This window comes from Anopheles funestus, chromosome X (genome assembly GCF_943734845.2).
Source record: "Anopheles funestus chromosome X, idAnoFuneDA-416_04, whole genome shotgun sequence".
Taxonomy (NCBI): Eukaryota; Metazoa; Arthropoda; class Insecta; order Diptera; family Culicidae; genus Anopheles; species Anopheles funestus.
The window spans coordinates 8,322,758-8,341,818 of NC_064597.1; the positions used below are offsets into that span (position 1 = coordinate 8,322,758).

A 19,061-nucleotide genomic window follows, 5' to 3' on the forward strand; every position below is an offset into this window, starting at 1 on the left:
TTTAATTTGTGTTATATTGAAACGATCACAAACATGGATGTGGGAATGAATGAAATGAATGAAAACCGCCGCCAAGAAGAAGCCTTAACATAGTAAATGTTTATGTGAATGCCTCATTTCTCAATTTCGATACATTGAACCGTTTTTTTTTATTTTGATCATTAGTAAATTTATTTTAAAACGCCACCAAAAATGTTACATTTTGTGAATAAACGTATAAAATAATGATTTGTCGCACGATAAATTGTTAAATTATTAGAAAAAAATGAGTGAAATAGATGAGCAAAAAAATTGACACAAAGATCATCCCATTACGGGTAAATTGACTGGGTAAATATGAAATGGTTGTAAAAAATTTAAAAAAAAAATCATGAGTATATTATTCGTACCACTCATATAGAACTTTCTATCAAATAGAAAAAAAAGTGATGTTTATCTTAATCTTTCCTCGTGAATGGGAAAATCAAACTTTCTTAATAAACAGACGTAACTTTGTTAGACTTATTCATGAAACTGGCGCATAAATCGCATAAAAAAGAAAATTGTAAATTTAAAAGTAAATCATATTTTCTTTAATCTGCTCCATACACGTACACATTTATTTTATCAAACGCATCAGCCATTTTAAATGTATGTTGCGATGATGAAAAACTATCATTAAGAAGAGAAAAACGAAATTTTAAAAATTGTAACAATGTAAAAGAAATTACTTGCAGTACCTTGCTGCCACGATTAATGTGAGATATGAAAATATCGTTCACGAAAAGCAATATTTGAATAGTATTAATGAGAAAATGAGAATAAAATAAAGAAGCGTTTGCCATTTTGTGTGGCTTATTATCATAATTTAAGCGCGCATGTGGTTTTACATGTCAATAATAAAAATGCTATCAAGTGGAAAAAAAAACCGCGCCAAACAAGCTCTTCGTTTAGTAAATAAAACAAAATGTTGCAAATCTATGAGTAAAAACAAACAGAACACGTTGTTAGTAAAGTTTTGATATGAATGATATGTGATGTTGTGCGAATGTTTGGATCACTTACCTAATATAAAGTTGATAATGAATGCATTAAATGCAAACATTAATTATGCCAATATGGAGAACCGAGAACGGTTTGGTGTGTGGTATACGAATTATTATCGTACGTCACTGTTGGTGGTGTTCGATCTGTAAAAGAAAATGAAAAAGATATATGCATTTATTTCACTGTAGATCGTGTACCGCCATAAACGTAGCTAATCTTGCATATTGTTGATGATGATTAAGAACAAAACACTGTGGAACCTACTATTTGTTTCTGCTCCATTTGGCACACATTGGAAAAGGCATCTTGGAATAAATGGAGTAGCAATCTCCTGCTGTTGCGGTTGTTGCTGATAATGCCGTTGATGCCGCTGTCGCTGATGTTGCTGATAATTAGGAGATTGTTCCTGACTATTAGGCAGTTGTTGCTGCTGCTGCTGCGGTGGTGTTAGGTGATAGTAATGTGGCTGCTGTGGTGTCGTTTGCCACAAGGAATCGTACACGAACAAAGACTCATTCGGTATGGATTGGTTTATCGTTGGTGACAACACCGTCACATGATCCGCCATAGCCAGTGGCTCGGTAGGTGAAAGGGTTGGTGTAAATTGTTTCAGCGGTGATTGAGCTGTCGCATGGAAAGGCTAAAAGAGCGAGGTACAAAAATGGGAGATTAGACAAAACCTAAACCTAAACCTTTTTTTATCATCATATCGTACCATCGGTGACATTGTGGTGAAACTATTATAAATGCAACCTTGCACACCCATTGGATGTGCCGCAGTTTCGGGGGAAAATGTTAATTGGCTTCGTTCCGCCGGTATGATAGCAACAGCGTACTGATCCATTGGTGGAATGTAGAAATGTTGCACCGGATATGGCGAAAGTGTAACAGGAGAATCGGTTCCACCGTATCCGTATTCCACTGGCTTTACCGGTTCCATTGCAAAGATAGCTCCGTCAATTTTCGGTGGTATGTAAGCAGCAATCGTTTGAGTGGTTCCTGGAGACACTGCGATAGAAGATACAAAAATAAATATATTAATCTGACAATCAACCAAGAATGCATTACACAACTTACGCTGCCCTGCTACGGAGATCGGATGCTCGATGTGTTTTTCGCGTTTGACACACCTGTCATTATGTAGTCGTTTCTCATTCTACAAACATTTTCCGAATTGATCGATCGTATTTCATTATTCCGCAATTGCATCACGTGAAAAGAAAAAAACTTACCACAAATATATCGTTTATCCTTTCCTTGCGTAATTCTTGCCACACGTCATACTCCACGTTCCGGTAGATGCAAGGATCGAGCGATTTTGCCGCCTTGTACGGAAACGGTGTGATGCCTAATGCGAGCAGCTGTCGCACACACGAGCTGTCCGGATCCGTAAGCAGCGGGTTGGGTTTACCGGTACGATCCTGAAAGTAATCGCCAATGTAAACCCGACAACCCTCATCCGATCCGTACATATGGAAAAACTCTTCTATAAAGCCAAAGTTGTCTTGATTGTGAAAATGGCAAAGATGCGAATACATCAGCACGCATTGCGTATTGCCAGGTTTGCTCAGCTGCAGCTGCATTCCATCCGGTGTAATGGCGGTAGTAGTACCATCTTCATCCGTTTCGTACGTAATGTGCTTGTCTTCCGGATCGTGCAACATACGTTCGACAGCGTACTCAACGTCCGGTAGACCTAATACGTCCGTGTACAGCAGTTGATAAACGATCGCTGAAAATAAGAACGAACATGCTAATCTATCCCTTCTTTTGCCTCTATTAAACTATGTTTTACCCTGACATTCGGCGGCTTCCGTAATGTATTCCAACGTGTGTACCACATCGAAATGATTATCACGCCCGACGTAAACTCTCCAGGTCACGGTATATTTTGGATTAAACATAAACCACTTTCCTTCTGTGAGTGGTTCGAAAATGAACACATTTGCTCTAGAAAAACACGGCCGCAAATACAGACTTAGCAAAGGTTCCACCCGACACACTAAAATATACCTACTTGTACCGTAGTGCAAGCGCTTTCAGCTCCAGCATACTGCCGTACGTTCGCGGCCGGGATATGTTGTTCACATACGAATCGTAGGAATGGTTTACGTCCTGCAGAAAAACAGAGAATAAGCATTTCGAGTTAACAACACACAGCACACTCAATAATATTGCATTTTTTTTCATTGCAACGCCAAGCCCGTCAGCGCAATGAGGTTAGGAGTAAGTACTTCTGTCATACCTTCGCGAATATTCCCCGATTGTTGCGCATAAATTTCACACACTCCTGGCGCACTTTGCCATGGTAAATCTGTACATCGTATTGTAGCTCGGAAACAACGCGAAACAATGATGAAGAATCAGTAGCTGTGTGCTTACGATAGAATCCAAGCTGTTCCAAGAATCTATTGTAAATGTCTGGCGTCTCGCGGCAGCCGAAACCGAAACCCCGCTTTGGTCGTTCCGCACTCATGTTCTAATAAGCTTTAGTTTATCTATATCAGTGCATAGGAATGGATAATAAGTTGCCCGAAACGTTGCACAAACTAACTGATGATATTGCACGCATGCAATAGTGCAACTAGAAGGAAACTGTGTTTTTCTGTTGCTTCTTTTGCTATTTTCCACTTATTTGGCACAACGCAGCTAAGGATTGCGAGCGTTACAGCGTTGCCAACACGTACAGACGCAGCGTACTAAAAAAGGGATGCCAACCATGCAATTGGAAGTGGTTGCCAGAATTTTATTAAAATAATTTTTTTATAGCATGCAAGATAATTAGATTGCCAGCGTGTTTTTTTTTCAAAGTAAAGTCAAAGTGGCGTCCCGAGAGGTTCAAATTCTTCTGGTATCCTGGCGCAATTTCGTATCATGTGGATATTTACGGAATCAACTTTATTCGTTGCTTACTGGTGAAACCATTAGCAAAGATTATTTAACATATCGAACGAGTTTGATTCAGTCGCCGACGAAATTGTACTTGTGCAAATATCTGTCAAATTTCTAGCCTAATATTGTATATCTCATTGCCTAGAAAGGATCAATTTTGACAATAGCTGTTTTTCCTATGAACAAGTTGTGAGCGGGCAACCAATCGCAGTAACCATATTATTTTTGCGTGGCGCAGGCGATGATCGAAATTCCAAATTCATTCGCGGCGTACAAGTTAAAGGTGTTGGTTGTGAATATCAAGCGCAAGGTGCTGAAAGTGGAAAAAAAGGGACTAATCTTTTTTGGCGCTCTCTAAACCGAAGGTAAGAAAGGATTACTTTTTTTCGCTATTAAATGTTGTTCAATTTTCTAAACAATGTTTAATGTATGATATCTGTAGCAAACCAGCCCCGCGCGATGGAACCAGTTGATCAGACGGGAGACACCCCATCAGCCGGAGCTCAGGTCGCACCGTACGACCTTGTCTGGAGGTGCGAACGTTGTACGGAAATATTTAAGGATTACGAGTCCTTCCTTAAACACTATGAACGATACTCGCGCTTTAAAGATGAAGCGATGCAGGACGAAATTGGGAACCGTCTTATTACGGAGAAGATGGCAATGGCAGTCGTAAACGCAATATACGCGTGCGAGTTTTGCGACAGTCTTTTTTCGGATAAACGGGCACAATTGAAACATTCCGCGCAGCATACGTACAGCTACGATTGCACATTTTGCGGGAAAACCTTTTTCCGACTGAATGGAGTGCTGGAGCATCGGACGAGTTGTACACAGTACAAGAGCTTTTGGGCAAAATACCAGTACAACGTAGCGGCGATGTACAGCTGTAATGTTTGTACGTCGCAGTTTGACACGCTGCCCGAGCTGTACGAACATCGCCACAGCGAGCTTCATTATTTTCTACGTCGGGTACCAGGAGTAGGCGCTAGCCATTTGGAAGACTTGTGGTATATATGCGAAATCTGTGGCTACTTTTGCAAACGACTCTTCATATTCCAGCGGCATCTTAAAAAAGATCATTCCAACGGTGTGGTCGATCCCGCCGGTGTAGTACGCATGCCGACTCTTACCGGGCACTTTTTGTGCGAGAAGTGTGGTATATTGTTCCCCCAGGTGGAGGATCTGTTTGCCCACGAGCAAGCCCACGACACATTTTAACCGTTCGCATGCACTGGGCTTGCGAAGAATTAACCTCAAACAATTCTTATTCTGAATGCGTACAATGCATTAACGATAAACAATTATTGTTCTTCATCTGTTTGTCAAATTCTTGATGTAATCATTCATCATGTTTATGGAATTATTCTAATAAACCGTTAAAACAATAAAATACATGTATTTTGGATTTTATTTTTCAATTTAAATGTAACGATAATGAGAAAAGTAGGTGAAATACCGTGATGTGTTTTGTTTCATATAACGTTACCATTAATTTGTGTTTGCCACACAGCAGCTCCAATGCCCCACAAACCGGAGAAGTTGGCACCGCCAAGGGTTTGTCAAGGTTTGGGTCGCTGTGGTGCGAGCTACTTGTTCCATTCTCATCAACAGCTCCACTGGACAAAACTACCAACATAAGCAAATACATTAGCCGCAGTAATGGGAAATGTTTTGGTCCAGAACTTACCAAGGCTGAAAATCAGATTGCCCCACAGCTCAGCGGTTTGCCAGGCGAGGAAGAAGAATCCAAAGAACTCTCAATCCAAGCATTTGTCACCGGGCCCCGTTTGGATTCCCGCTTCAGGACCTCCAGAAGTGCTAATCTGCCACTGTCCGAACTCCGGAAGTTGGTTTACCAGTCTTCCCTTTCATATTCTGGAATGTTCCTTACATCCCAAAAAGTATTTAAAAAAAATGTTATTTTCTCAACTACAAGCTGTAAACGGATTATGCTTCATTTTGAAACAGGTACAGAACTCGGCACGTTTCTATGGCAATCATAGCAACCATATTTTTTCCCCCTTAGCGCTATAGCGACTATCGAAATTCCAAATTCATGCGCGGCGTACAAGTTACAGGTGTTTGTTGTGAATATCAAGCGCAAGGTGCTTAAGTGGAAAAAAGGGGACTAATCTCTTTTGGCGCTCTCTAAACCGAAGGTAAGAAAGGATTTTTTTTTTGCTATTAAATGTTGTTCAATTTTCTAAAGAATGTTTAATGTATGATATCTGTAGCAAACCAGCCACGCGCGATGGAAGCAATTGATCAGACGGGAGACACCCCATCAGCCGAACTACAGATCGTACCTTACGACCTTGTCTGGAAGTGCGAACGTTGTTCGGAAATATTTAAAGATTACAAGGCCTTCGTTGAACACGGTGAACAATACGCGCACTTTAGTGGTGAAGCGATGCAGGACGAAATTGGGAACAGTCTTACTGCGGAGAAGATGGCAATGGCGTTCGTAGTTGAAATCTACGCGTGCGAGTTTTGCGACAGCCGTTTTGTGGACAAAATGGCACTATTTAGCCACGAAGCGCGGCATACATCTAGCTACGATTGTAAACTTTGCGGTGAAAGCTTTTGCATGCTGCACGCAGTGCTGGAGCATCGGGCGCAATGTGTTCCGTACAAGAATTTTTGGGCAACGTCCCAGTACAACGTAACGGCGATGTACAGTTGTAATGTTTGTATGGCGCTGTTTGACACCCTGCCCGAGCTGTACGACCATCGCTACAGCGATCGTCACTATTTGCCACGTCGGCTACCGGAAGTACAACCTTCAGGTTCAGTAGACGACTTGTGGTATATATGCGAAACTTGTGGATACTTTTGCAAACGTTCCACCACCTTGACGCAGCATCACACCAAAACGCATGCCATTGCAGTTCCCGACGGTGCTGGTACAGTGCGGATGGCGCCTACCAATTGCCAATTTTTATGCGACAGGTGTGGTAAAGTGTTTAAGAAGCTGGGCCACCTAACTACGCACATGCAGTTTCATCTTTCGATTAAACCTTTCGCCTGCCTGTATGAGGGTTGCACCTTCCGGGCTGCCGTACCGTCTGGCCTCAGGGATCACATCCGGCATCGTCACACTGGCGAACCGCCGTACGAATGCGAGGAGTGCCACAAACGGTTCCGCTCCTCGGCCGGATTGTGTGCGCATCGGTCGTTACACCGACAGGATCGGCCGTACACTTGTACTGTCTGCGGTAGCCACTTCCAGCGGAACGATGCATTGAGAAGCCACATCATGATGCATACTGGCGAGCAACCTTTCGTGTGTGTGCATTGCGGACGCAAGTATCGCCTGCGTCCAAGCTGGGCAAAGCATATGAGGTTGAAGCACAAAAATCAACGCTAAACAATTATTATTCTGCTTCAGTTTGCCATACTCTTGTTGCAATTATTCATCATTGTTGTAAACTTGTCGTAAATACACCTTTAATAACTAATTACATGTATGTTGGATTTTGTTTTTAATTTTAAATGTAACTATCGTGGCAAAAGTTGGTTAAGTACCATAATTTTTTTTTGTTTCGTGTTCTTTATCTTGATATTTTAGTACAGGTTTAGCCCGGAACAAGCATAGCGAGCGAAGTAGCGTAATTCTGTTCTAAAATGTTTAGTTTTTGAGAGTATCCTAATCTAAAAAAAACACAATTTAATAAAGTGCACAATACGCTTTAAATGACCTGAACGGACAATCTCTCGAATGCTAGAACTAAGTAAGGATGTTTGTGAGTTCGACTCAAGAAGATGCTAAAAGAACTGATGAGCGGAAATCAAAGTATTTGGTTTTTAGTTATGCTTGTTATTTTTTTATTTTTGTTTCGACTATCAACACATCTTACGTTGGTACATTGCAAATGTGCCGATATCCATATGCAGGGAAGTAGCACAAGAAAAGAAGCGAAGCTTATCTTCCTCATTAACAAAACGCCATATCGCCATTGCGTATGAACTTACTCAAATACTTGTACAGTGAGTTCGGTTGAACTATTACACATCAAAACTATCAAAACTCAATTTGAACTCATGCAGCTATAAACAACCTTCTTCGTGTTATCTATCCGTTTAAATTGTACATCAATTTGAAAAGAATACCCACAAGCACTAGAAGACTATTTCCTCTGATACTCTCATCTCTGTTTGCGCTCATGAGATTTGTGTGCGCCTTGGTTGTTGTGAACATTGTCTCTAGGATGTTGTGGAACGACAACTAGCTTCTATATGAATATTGCATTATTGGTAACAAATCGTAGTAGCAGTAACGTTTCAAATTATAAAGAGATATACGATAGGAAAGGTGTTGTTTAGCGACATCAGAGATGTGTTACAACAATATCTTCTTCCAGCTCATCCTTCTCGTCGTCCTCCTCGATGGCTTTTCGGTCCGCGTCCGTTTGCTGTTGTTTGGGTATTTCTTCCAACTGCTTCAAACGCTTCTCCTGAAGGAAAGAAATGATTTATAGCTTCTGGACGTTGAATTGCAGCCTCTAGTTACTCACCTTTTTCAGCTGACGTATCTCAACGATCGTATATCCAATCATACCACACACCAACACACCAAAAAGCAGATAAAGCTTCATGCGCGCGCAAAGATTCGTTGAGTATGCGTACGCAACGACGAATCCGACGGACTCCCATAGACGATAGTTCGAAAAGGCTGCTTCCTTATTGCGTCGGAACAAAGCACCGTAAAGACCTACAGAGATAGTAAGAAGATTATTGGTAAATCACGCTGCACAACATTCACGTTCGTTTCATCAGACGTTACCATTGATTTGGGTTTGCCACACAGCATCTCCAATACCCCACAAACCGGAGAGTACGAAAAATACAATCGGATGGTCCGGGTGGGGTCGCCAGTACAAAAGATAAATGATGCATCCTCCATGGACAATCGCTCCTACAAGAGAAGAAAACATAAAAGTAAGCAAAAGCGTCCAAAATTGAAGCAATAAAGTCCAAAAACAAACATCTCTCCTACCTAAAATAATGATAACAACGCGCCCAATGTACTTCATTGCGGATCCAAAGATGATGGAGCATATTGCGTTGACCACACCGAAACAGATCATCACATAGCCGATCTGATGAATGCCTAGTGCGCACGATACATACGCTTGCGTGAAGTCAGCCCCAATAAACGCCTGTTCCATACCGATGAAAACGGTAATAAGTATGAGGAGCTGCTGGTTCGCCTTTTTCAACTGTTTGAACGTTGCCGACAGCAGTTGCATGCCGGATATTTCCGTTGCCGAAATGGAGCCACGTCTTCGCTCACCGTACCTGTTATACAGTAAAACAGGACTTGCAATTTCCGGTATGACTTACACACTTGCGATGGGGCTTACCTCGACAGTGGGTCCAAGAATACAGCGACAATGATAACAGCGGCAATAATGCAGGACAGGTAGATGGCAGAAATTTCAAAAATCTCCGAATCTGGTGGCCGTTGCAGGTTAGCATTATCGGACGTTTCGACGACACAGAAGTTGGCACCGCAGCTGTCAAGGTTTGGGTCACTGTGGTGCGAACTAATTGTTCCATTCTCATCAACAGCCGCTGCTGCCCCATGTGCTCCACTGGACAAAACTACAACGCAAGCAAATACATTAGCCGGAGTGTTGGGAAATGTCTTGGTCCAAAACTTACCAAGGCTGGAAATCAGATTGCCCCACAGCTCAGCCGTTTGCCAGGCAAGGAAGAAGAATCCAAAGAATCGCACGATGATGGCTTCGACGGATTGGTCCGTCAGTTTCGCGTACACCTGTCCGAGTTGCGTCAGGTACGTTGCCTTACTAGCCCACATGGGTGCGGCACCCAAACCTAGCAATATACCTGCTGGTATTAGGGTGTAGAACTTGGGATAGAACTGCGATGCGATGTACGGTGCATAACACAGCATGCTAACGCAGAGCGTCCACTTCACCGTCAGCTTGCGAATGACGAGCGTCGGCAGGAATATGCAGGAGACAACCAGAGCCGCATAGATGGCACTAAGTGACACCGTACCCAAGCCTTCCTTCGCATTGATCGACGATTGCAGGTTTGCTGTTCCCTGAAGAAAATGTTAGATATTGTTTATCAGGTAGTAGATATTACTTCTTTACTAGGAGATCCAAGATGGGCCGGGAACTCCTGGAAAATCCTGGGAACTCTTGGGAACTCCTGGAAAGGGTATCAAATCCAATCTAGATCAGCAAAGACTGTCTATCAGGCTACGTGGTAAAAATAAGTCTAGTAAGCCAGAAATGACTTTTGAGGACATTAATCCAAAAAGAAGAAGTATTTCCAAGAGTCCTTCTTGAAGTCGAACTGAAGAAACAGTTCGAGAAGTCATTTATTGGAAAATTCAGATGTTTGAAAACCCTCCAGAACTCTGTCTGCTATCAACATCAAGTTGAAAAGAATCAAGAAATAGTTCCAACATTCTAACTTCAACAGGAAATGCTGCTATAGACAAATCTATTTCTAAGGACACTCTGACGCAATTAAAATCTCATACCTGGAATGCGGTAAACTGGACCATAAACGCAACCGACACCGTAATGATGTTTTTAAGAATTCGCCATTTTTCACCTCGTCGCAGCTGTACCTTCTCGCGCAACGAGGCCGAATCGGCACCGTTGTGCTGCAATATACAGTGAGAAAAATATGTTTTATTAAAAACAGCACTTAATACAGTGTAGTTAGTTGAATCTTTCCGCAGGTTACCTTATCGGTGTCCAGTCCTCCACCGTGCATGGTTTACGTGTTTCTTCTAGCAAGCAGCTTGTGGTGCACTGCAATGAGAAGTGGTGCCGATTATTAGCGATGAAATTATTCCATCCGGACGAGCTGCGTCACGAGAGACGGAAGATTAGAGCGTAGACAGCCGATGACGGGGGGAACTGACACATGCCAACCGGCACCATATGCTTGCAAACCTCTCAAACGTCACACCGAACATCAGCCGTCGTTCAGAGGCGGTGTGGACTTCCGGTACGGACAAAATAGTCGACAATGATGGAAAGTAAGATCCGGAGCCGTGCTCGAGTAGAACAGCTAAACAAACACGCTGACGGCTGATTGGGCGTATGACATTGGATTATGAAGCTGATTTTGTTGTTAAAACAGTAACAAAAACTAGGTGTAATCATATCCAGCTGCTCTGAAATCGATGCAAAAGAAAGGGCCAGCTGCAATTGTTCGCGGGCTGATCACGTAGATATACGTCACGCATCAGGTATCGTAATGCATTCTATTGCATATCCTTCTACAGACTATTATTTCCTTCTTTTTTTGAATCGCTTGGTGAGTTGCACCACAATTGCGAGGTACTATAATAATAGTAGTAGTAATAGTATAATTTGTACCAATTACTTTCGTTCAATTGGCATTGTGACTAAATGGTAAGATGAATATGATAGTTTTATGGCAGCTTTTCTCGGTAGCCATGTTTGACCATATTTGGACATTAGACTACGGAGAGGTGATTATTGGAGAGCCTCTCTTGCCTAGTTTGAAGGTGCTGGAAAGTAACAATGTGCCAATGTGTCTAGAGCGCAAGACGCAATTTAGCCCAACAGGCAGCGGAATGGTGCGAAGTAATCAAAAACAACGGGTGCAAAAGCTAACCCGACCTATAAACCGCAACCGATTAGTACGGCGGATGTCGAGTGCGGTACCGCGCATCGTCGCTGAGGTGTGCGACATTCGCAACACCGCTTCCCAGATAGTAGCAATTGACAATGAAACAAAGTTGACAAAAGACATAATAATTTTCCATAATTTTGCCGCGACATGAGAGGCTTTCCACCGCACATATACATTTCATTGTTAGACGGGGTTGCGCACCACCGCCGCCGCCACACACCATTTGCCAGATCACCTCAGCTCGGCCAGAACAGCACAGCCAGGTAGCAGCCAGGCTTGTTGGGCAGGTGCGCTTCGCGTTTTGCGAAGATGCGAAGATGATGCTGATGCAAGATAAATCGGTACGTACGCTTTGGGAATGGGATGACAAAAAGGGTTGGGTGTATGTGTAATTAGCATTTCCGGAAGCCTAACCACGTGGCAGCGCATGGATGCAGACAGGCGGGGGGAGGGCGGGCCGGGCTGGACCGGGGATGGAAGAATGCGTTGGATAAAAGGGGGTAGAATTTAGGGTCGTTTGTGTTTCCACGGTGGGAAATGTTAGACGAAGAACACTTGCAATGCAAAAAATAAAACGGTAGCATTCGAAGAATGCATTTATTTCACTGCTAGTAAATTAATTGCATCAGCGTAGCCTGTTGTAGATGGGTAAGAGGTGAAACAGCGTGACTAGCAGAGCACTGTACGAGGTAGTAAATATGTAAATGTCTAAATCATTGTACCACATTAGTGAAAAATTTTGAAAATGTTTTCCAACAAAAATCTTGGAGTGCCTAGCGTTGGATTTAGAGCAAGAATTGAACTGAGATTGAGTTTATCCGGGGAACCATACGTCCTCTAGATCGAAGATTTATCCAGAATAAAAGCTCTCTAACAATACACCTAAAAGAGTAATGTAATTCGGTAATGTTGGGAATTCTCCAACTAAATCCTATCCTAACTCCAATCATTTTATTGGAGAATTTGTTCCAGAACACCTTATCCCTAGATTCTACTATAAGAGATGAGATCCCAAACTTCAAGTAGTGATTAGACAGTATGTACTCAACGTACACAGCTTCTCAACTTCTCTCTTTAATTAAGCTAATTTGTTCTCTCTCTCGTAGGCCCGCTCAGTGCTTGGTAGTAGGTTTTAGTGCAACGAAATCCCCTATCAAACACAAAACTTCAGCAAAAAAACAAAACCCAAAACGTTATGTCGCTCAGTAAGCAGCAACTTCTAGCTTCTCACCTATCTCGTTTTAGACATCTAAGCAATGTTTTTTTTTTAAATCATTTGCACATTCCCTTTGTTGGTTTGCTTCTGTTTATTGCATCTTTCTTACCTCACTGAGTTTACAGCTAAGTTTACAGCGCTTCTTCGCTTGCTAGTCGGTACGTACGTAATGTCAAGCATTTCTACTGTGCCGGACGATATTTCCGATCTTAATCGCCTTTTTTCTCGGAGTAGCTATTGGTGAAATTTATGAAATAATAATTTTTAAATAAGAGTTTCCTTGCTTCTTCATTTTCATTTCAAGAATTTATCATAAGATTCATCTATGTATAACCGTAAATAGACGAGAATGAGGAGACAACGAAGAACAGAATAAAAGTTTCCAAAGATCTACCAAGAAATAACAAAACTAACGAATTCGTCTAAACTGTAACTGTTTTTCGAAGGTTTTCTGTTCTTTCTAATCCACCTGACGTTTCAACCTCGCAGCATATGCTCATCATTTGGAGAGCAATAGCAAACTTTGGACACTCACGATAAGATTGTCTTGTTTATCTAACCAAAACAGAACAAAAGGTCGGAAAAGGTTGGTAGCATCACCATACATCACCAAAACATTGAAGACAACGTTTTATCTTCCTTGCCCTAGGTCAGTACAACTGTGATGTGCCCTTAATCGCGCGGGATAAACATTGTTGGGGACATTGCCTTGATTCTTCTCGGAAACGCTCGTATCATGTCCCCGGGCAAATGTAAGGACTGCGAATGCGCTAAAGACATTGACCGTGTGCAATTGTGCGGTTGTGTGCAGAATTGGGTGAAGGTTGCCCGGTGAACTTGCAGCGTCGGGCATACGGCGGGGCAACCGTACTTAAAATTCACAACAGTATCTTCTTCGGTAGCGGTTAACCCGGCACCCACTGTGCTCACGGCTTATTATTCTTACGCGCATTCGCGCACTCGCACATGGGGACGAACTGGAGCTTCTTGTTGTTACGCGCCGAAGAAGGCATTGATCGGACAGCGTCATTTCGTATTCCAGCCACCACTTGCCAAACGATGTCGTTCGGGACATGTGCACATATGTCCGCTGGGCGGTGGTGATAGTGAAGCGTGTCTTCTTGAGACCTAAACCAATTTCTTGGCAATGGCACGCGACTTCCAATACGCTACGCGACACACTGTAGGTGCGTAAATCACGTGTGGCGCGTGAGTACGCTGGGAATAGGATATATTATCTGCGATTAGTTGTGACTTATTTCACTGACCAGCAGTTCGAAGGGGGAAGAAATACAATTGATTCAATCTTTCGTATCTTCCTCGACTAACACGTCTTCGAAGTGTCGATACTTTTTCCAAATATACTTGATGAGTATTGAGGTCCTTGTGGAGATACCTTGGGATATTGCTAAACGATATTTAGTAGCTTTGAAGTCTGAACGTCAAACTTAGTCTAAAACGACTAAGACTGATGTTAACTCATCTTTGTGCCGCACTCTAAAGGCTGGACTGACCGTTTGCCAGTTTTGGGTCGGTTGATAAAGGACGCATTTGATTGTATGACTAATCGGCGAGAGTGTTGAAGCTGCGGCAAGACGTGTCTACGTCCAAAGGTGTTCGCCTCCAGTGATTACAAATCTAGCGATGCGAAGCTTAGTATTTTCACACACACGGGAATAACAATCCAACTCACAAAACCACCACTCACACACATACACACGCTCCAAGGCATACAAAAACGCACCAAAAAAAAGAAACATTGAACACCTGGTCGGAAGCACCTGTTGCTGGGATAAAGAAAGGGGGGAACCATTCGGCTACTTACAAAAGTACCGCGAGCTGAGATTAAAGGCAACCGGCCTCACCGGGATATAGTTGAAACGGTTGCGCACAGTTTGAATCCTTCGGTGAAAGGAGCCCCGCGAACACCGCGTGTGTTCATTCAAACACACTAGACACTAAGGCAAAACTACCCAACAGTCAAACCGGTGGGACACAACAGCAGCAATTGCAAGTCTTTCTCTGGTGACTTCGCGCGAGCGACTAAACTGCACTCGAGAGCCCACCGTCCGAGCTCAGGGAGCCGAGGCACCGCGGTTTTGTGGAGATGATAGACCGTTCCGAAGCGAAGCGCTGCTGCTCGGCATTGGCGGGGTCATTTTTCATCCCCCACAAGCTCGTGCATCATCGCCACGCGCTTCGTTCCGCTTGCCGCCATGATCGGGGCGTACCCTCGGACGGTCGGCCTCCGTGCCACACACACACACACACCGGAGATGACGAACGACAAAGACGACGACGTCCGGAGATGTCCGGGGTTGAGTTGTTTATTGGGGTACTACCGTTTGCTCGTTTTGTTGCTCATTTTTCTTCGCATCCCGTACATCAACGATGGAATACCCGGCAGAGCATTCGACATGCGTTTGCCGGTTGTAGATAGCGTGCAGCCTGATTCTGACTCTGGCACCGAGCGTCACTTGCGCGGATCGCCATAAATATGGCTCACTTAGGATTTGGCTAAGCAATCGGTAAATAATCCGACAACCATCACAACAAGCCTTGAGAAGGTAACACCGGACACCATGTGATTTCGTCACTTGACCTTTACGTCACGCCAGACTCACGCGGTCGGGCGCTACGCTTTAGTGGAAGGAAGGCGCTGACATGCAGGTACAGGAAACGTCCTTGAACGAACGGGAACGATCCCTTCATACATTTCACTGTAAAGAGTTCTAAAAACATCAACAAAAATGTACAAAAACTAGAGTACTCACCAAAGCGATGACCTTCAATCAATGCCCAAAAGTCCCAATGCCCAATCTTCAACAAAATCCTATTTCTTGTTACAACATTACATGCAAGAACTTTCTTTTGCAGTTTAACACAAGCAAAACTCTGAAGACAGGAATATACGTATTTCAAAATTTGAGGAACAAATCATAGTAAATAGTGCTGTGATGTTAAGTCCTATACTCTCTCAATCTCTGTTCTTGGCTTAACGATCTCTGAGGTCATGTCGGCAATTTCTGGCTTACTAGATTTATTTTTACCAAGTAGCGGGATAGTCAGTTCTTGCTACGTGAGGACGGTTTGGATAGGATTTGATCACCAGTCTTGTCGTGTGGAGCTGTTTAGTCCTATATAGTTGGGACCGCCCCAAGTCCTATACTATAGAATGAGTCTTTCTGATTAATATAAGAAATAGGAGATATTGGTCACTAATAGTTGGAATAGAATAAAAAGGAGATCCAATGCTTTCCTTGGGATACCTAAAACCTGAATAGTTCTTGACCTTTCATTGTCTTTGGGCGAATTCTAGACTTTCTTGTAAAAATCCTTGAGTACTTCGTTCGCCTATCGTTAAACTTCAACTAATTCACTAATACCTATAGTTAATAGTTCAATTGCAGTAGAGGATTCTTTCTTACGCATGTATTAGTACAAGATTTGAGATTCTACGTATTCTCGGCGAAGGTTGTACACTAGATCTTCATCATCTGTCACTACAATGTTATCTCTTTCTCTCTTTTGTATTTCTTCTCTCTCTCGCTCACGCTCTCTTCACTCAAACGTCTTAAACCGGTGCAGAGTTGTTCCAACAAACTCGGGCCGGATTTTGCTGGTACATTCAAGATCCCAGGACGGATTCCACGAGATGTGCAACGTGTCGTTTTGGGGCAGTTTCGTATCTTCACCGTTGTTGCGCGGTTTATCTGGTGAAGAGACTAGCGATGCCTACCGTGATGTACAAAATCTTTCAAAATAGCATAAGTTGTTAGTTTTTGGGTAGTTCACGTTTCGTGTGTCATTATCCATCATACCCTCTGGATGGTTGGAGTGAAAACTTAGATCCCGAGTTGCACGAGGTGTTGCAGAAAGCCTTAAACATGACAGAGCATGTCTTAGTTTGCAAAGCTTAGCGCTTAGTACCTTCGGCACATGCGTTGGTGCCCGCTGGTGCCCGCTGTTATCATTGCCTCTGTACCGTATATAAGTCAACAAGCAGGTAACGGTTCGCGCTTTGTAAGTTGTAGCAAACAAGATACAGCTCCCGCGTTGCCAGATTGGATTGTGATAGCACGAGAGCCTACCAGTGACATCGGACACCGGTAGCAAAATCGGTGTGTTTTCATTAATCACACTGCCGTGATCCGTGTAATTCCGGATCTTTTCCATTTATAGTCCTTAAATAACAATTCCAATGATGAGCCATACCTGCATTCGTTTCGGTTTTGGCTAGATTAAGCACAAAACAAGCGCAAATAAGAAATTAATTTAGAAAATGTTTCCAAATTTGTTACATCCGCACTCGCTCGTGCCATTACCCCAGCATGCAAGGCTTCTATTTTTCTAACCTGCTAAAACCTTCTATACCGTTCGGCAAACAAAACGCTAGGCATTGCATTAGTAGTTCGGCTTTATACACCGTGCACCACGTCCCATAGCTTAGCACGAAGGTTGAACTTGATTTCCCGCCATTGTAGTTGTTGTGTTTTTTTTTTCCTTTCTTAACAACAGCTAAATGACAATTACACGCTGTATTATCTAACATTAGCGGCATATATCTACACACCGCATCAGATCGCAAACAGGGGAGGGGAGGGGGGGGGGGGGGAGAAGATGGGAAATGAGCAAAGTGACAATCGGACGTATATGCTGATGTATCGTAGGCAGGGAAAATCCGCTAACTATTACCGTACACTGGTGGAAGTGTGGCTGCAACAGAGCAAGAAACAATGCGGCAAGGTGTATTTAAAATATTAACATTAAAGCCATTACGTCACGGAAGAAAAGCGGCGGAGCTTATTAGTCGTAAAGCTTCGTCCGACGTGACAGCTTTTTAGACAGATTTTTAGCGCCATCTACCGGTGATGGTGATGCTTCATTTTATACAAAAAAAACAAGAGAGATTAAAACCATGTAACGAAGCTTCAGGGAATGATTTGGGATAATTTAATATTTTTCAGAATTTTGTTAATATCTTGCATTAATTCATCCAAAAATACATAATTTTTTTTTGGTAATATTTTGGAAATTTTGTAGTAGACTTCTCTTAAATATGTATATTTTAAAAAAATAAATTTAACTGAGAGAGTTTTGAAGAAGAAAAAGAAAATAAAAATTTAACCTCAAACTGTAATCCAACGAAAATCTTAAAGACATAAGCGCACTTGAAAGATTAATATTTTTCTTCAACTGAGATTTTTTTTTCTCCCCCAAAATCTCATAATTTTGCTTCTTTCTATTGGCTTGTTTTTTTCTTTCTTTTTTTTGATTTTGCAAGATTAACTACAGATGGTTTGTGTGTTTATATTTTCTCTTCCGTGATACCGAGCGACGGATAGCCAAAATATATAAACAACCCCAGGGCGTTTGTACATCATCAAACCGCCTGTGACGATGGGTGATGGGGACAACCCAAACACATTAAACGATGCCGCAGGGTAAAGCAAAAGTTACCCGTATCCAAGATCCCCCGATAGTCCTGCAAAACCCGAAACAGACCCTGGACTAGCGAGGAACGACATTCGAACACTTAAAGTGTGTGGCAGCAAAAGCAAATAATATTCGAGTCCTAAAAACCGTAAAAAAAATAAATAAGACCGACCCGGTAACATTTCCATCGTACGTTAAAGCAATTGAAGTAAGCATTTAGAAGGAAGGAAAATGTATATAAATTCACAAAGCACAAAAACAATCAATTGGTTGGAACTAGCTTGGTGGGATTTGGTGAAATGGATGGAACACACACAACAGGTTCGTTGAAACAAGTGGCTTCTGAACGTTTGAAGTTGATCGGTGTAAGTAGCTTTTACATCGTGCCGTTGGCAAAAGGCATCAACACGGATTAGATTTTGCACCTCATTACCGCTCAGCAAGGGGGCACTGCTGCTGCTGACCATGGAAATGTTCGTACACACCGAGTGCTAACACAGTCGGTGTAAAAAGGATAAACTTTTCGACTGTTTGGAGCTTTAATACGCTGATTTGGCGAAGGTTGCTTTTAGCGCGTTAAACATTTTTACTAACAAAAATATGTTTAATTTGCTTAAATAAACTAAACTTGAACTAAATTTGTTTATAGATACCCTTTTTAAGCTACCAACAGTAGCGACAAAACGAACGAACCGTTTCCTACCTTCCACTTTAATCTTTTTTCCTTCATCTCATTATTTTCCCTTGTTCTCTCCTTGTTCTCTTTAAACCACACGATTAAACGGCTTCTAAGTCGTAAGCCGTCCGTTTTGAACCCATATAGGGATGCAAATATGCAGAA

General features: G+C 42.5%; 4 protein-coding genes across 4 annotated transcripts; 2 read left to right on the top strand and 2 right to left on the bottom strand.

Annotated features, from left to right (window-relative positions):
• Positions 1 to 67: 67 nt before the first annotated feature.
• Positions 68 to 3,718, bottom strand: LOC125764203 (protein ovarian tumor locus-like). The gene is made up of 9 exons (XM_049428175.1): positions 3,272 to 3,718; positions 3,044 to 3,141; positions 2,822 to 2,976; positions 2,259 to 2,758; positions 2,104 to 2,182; positions 1,742 to 2,034; positions 1,291 to 1,666; positions 1,045 to 1,169; positions 68 to 957 (listed from the first exon to the last, which is right to left on the bottom strand). The coding sequence occupies exons 1-8, from the start codon at positions 3,500 to 3,502 to the stop codon at positions 1,084 to 1,086; spliced, it is 1,818 nt and encodes a 605-aa protein (XP_049284132.1). The 5' UTR covers positions 3,503 to 3,718; the 3' UTR covers positions 68 to 957; positions 1,045 to 1,083.
• Positions 3,719 to 3,881: 163 nt separating this feature from the next.
• Positions 3,882 to 5,502, top strand: LOC125764354 (zinc finger protein 154-like). Its single transcript, XM_049428521.1, has 2 exons — positions 3,882 to 4,283; positions 4,361 to 5,502. Exon 2 carries the CDS (start codon positions 4,378 to 4,380, stop codon positions 5,137 to 5,139), a length of 762 nt encoding a protein of 253 aa, XP_049284478.1. The 5' UTR covers positions 3,882 to 4,283; positions 4,361 to 4,377; the 3' UTR covers positions 5,140 to 5,502.
• A 670-nt stretch (positions 5,503 to 6,172) lies between these two features.
• Positions 6,173 to 7,288, top strand: LOC125761859 (zinc finger protein 100-like). Its single transcript, XM_049423410.1, has one exon. It carries the CDS (start codon positions 6,173 to 6,175, stop codon positions 7,286 to 7,288), a length of 1,116 nt encoding a protein of 371 aa, XP_049279367.1.
• Positions 7,289 to 7,717: 429 nt separating this feature from the next.
• LOC125764235 (UNC93-like protein) lies at positions 7,718 to 14,840 on the bottom strand. Its single transcript, XM_049428245.1, has 9 exons — positions 14,610 to 14,840; positions 10,648 to 10,715; positions 10,439 to 10,564; positions 9,586 to 9,991; positions 9,285 to 9,525; positions 8,918 to 9,219; positions 8,705 to 8,836; positions 8,436 to 8,632; positions 7,718 to 8,375 (listed from the first exon to the last, which is right to left on the bottom strand). Exons 2-9 carry the CDS (start codon positions 10,675 to 10,677, stop codon positions 8,250 to 8,252), a joined length of 1,560 nt encoding a protein of 519 aa, XP_049284202.1. The 5' UTR covers positions 10,678 to 10,715; positions 14,610 to 14,840; the 3' UTR covers positions 7,718 to 8,249.
• Positions 14,841 to 19,061: the final 4,221 nt, after the last annotated feature.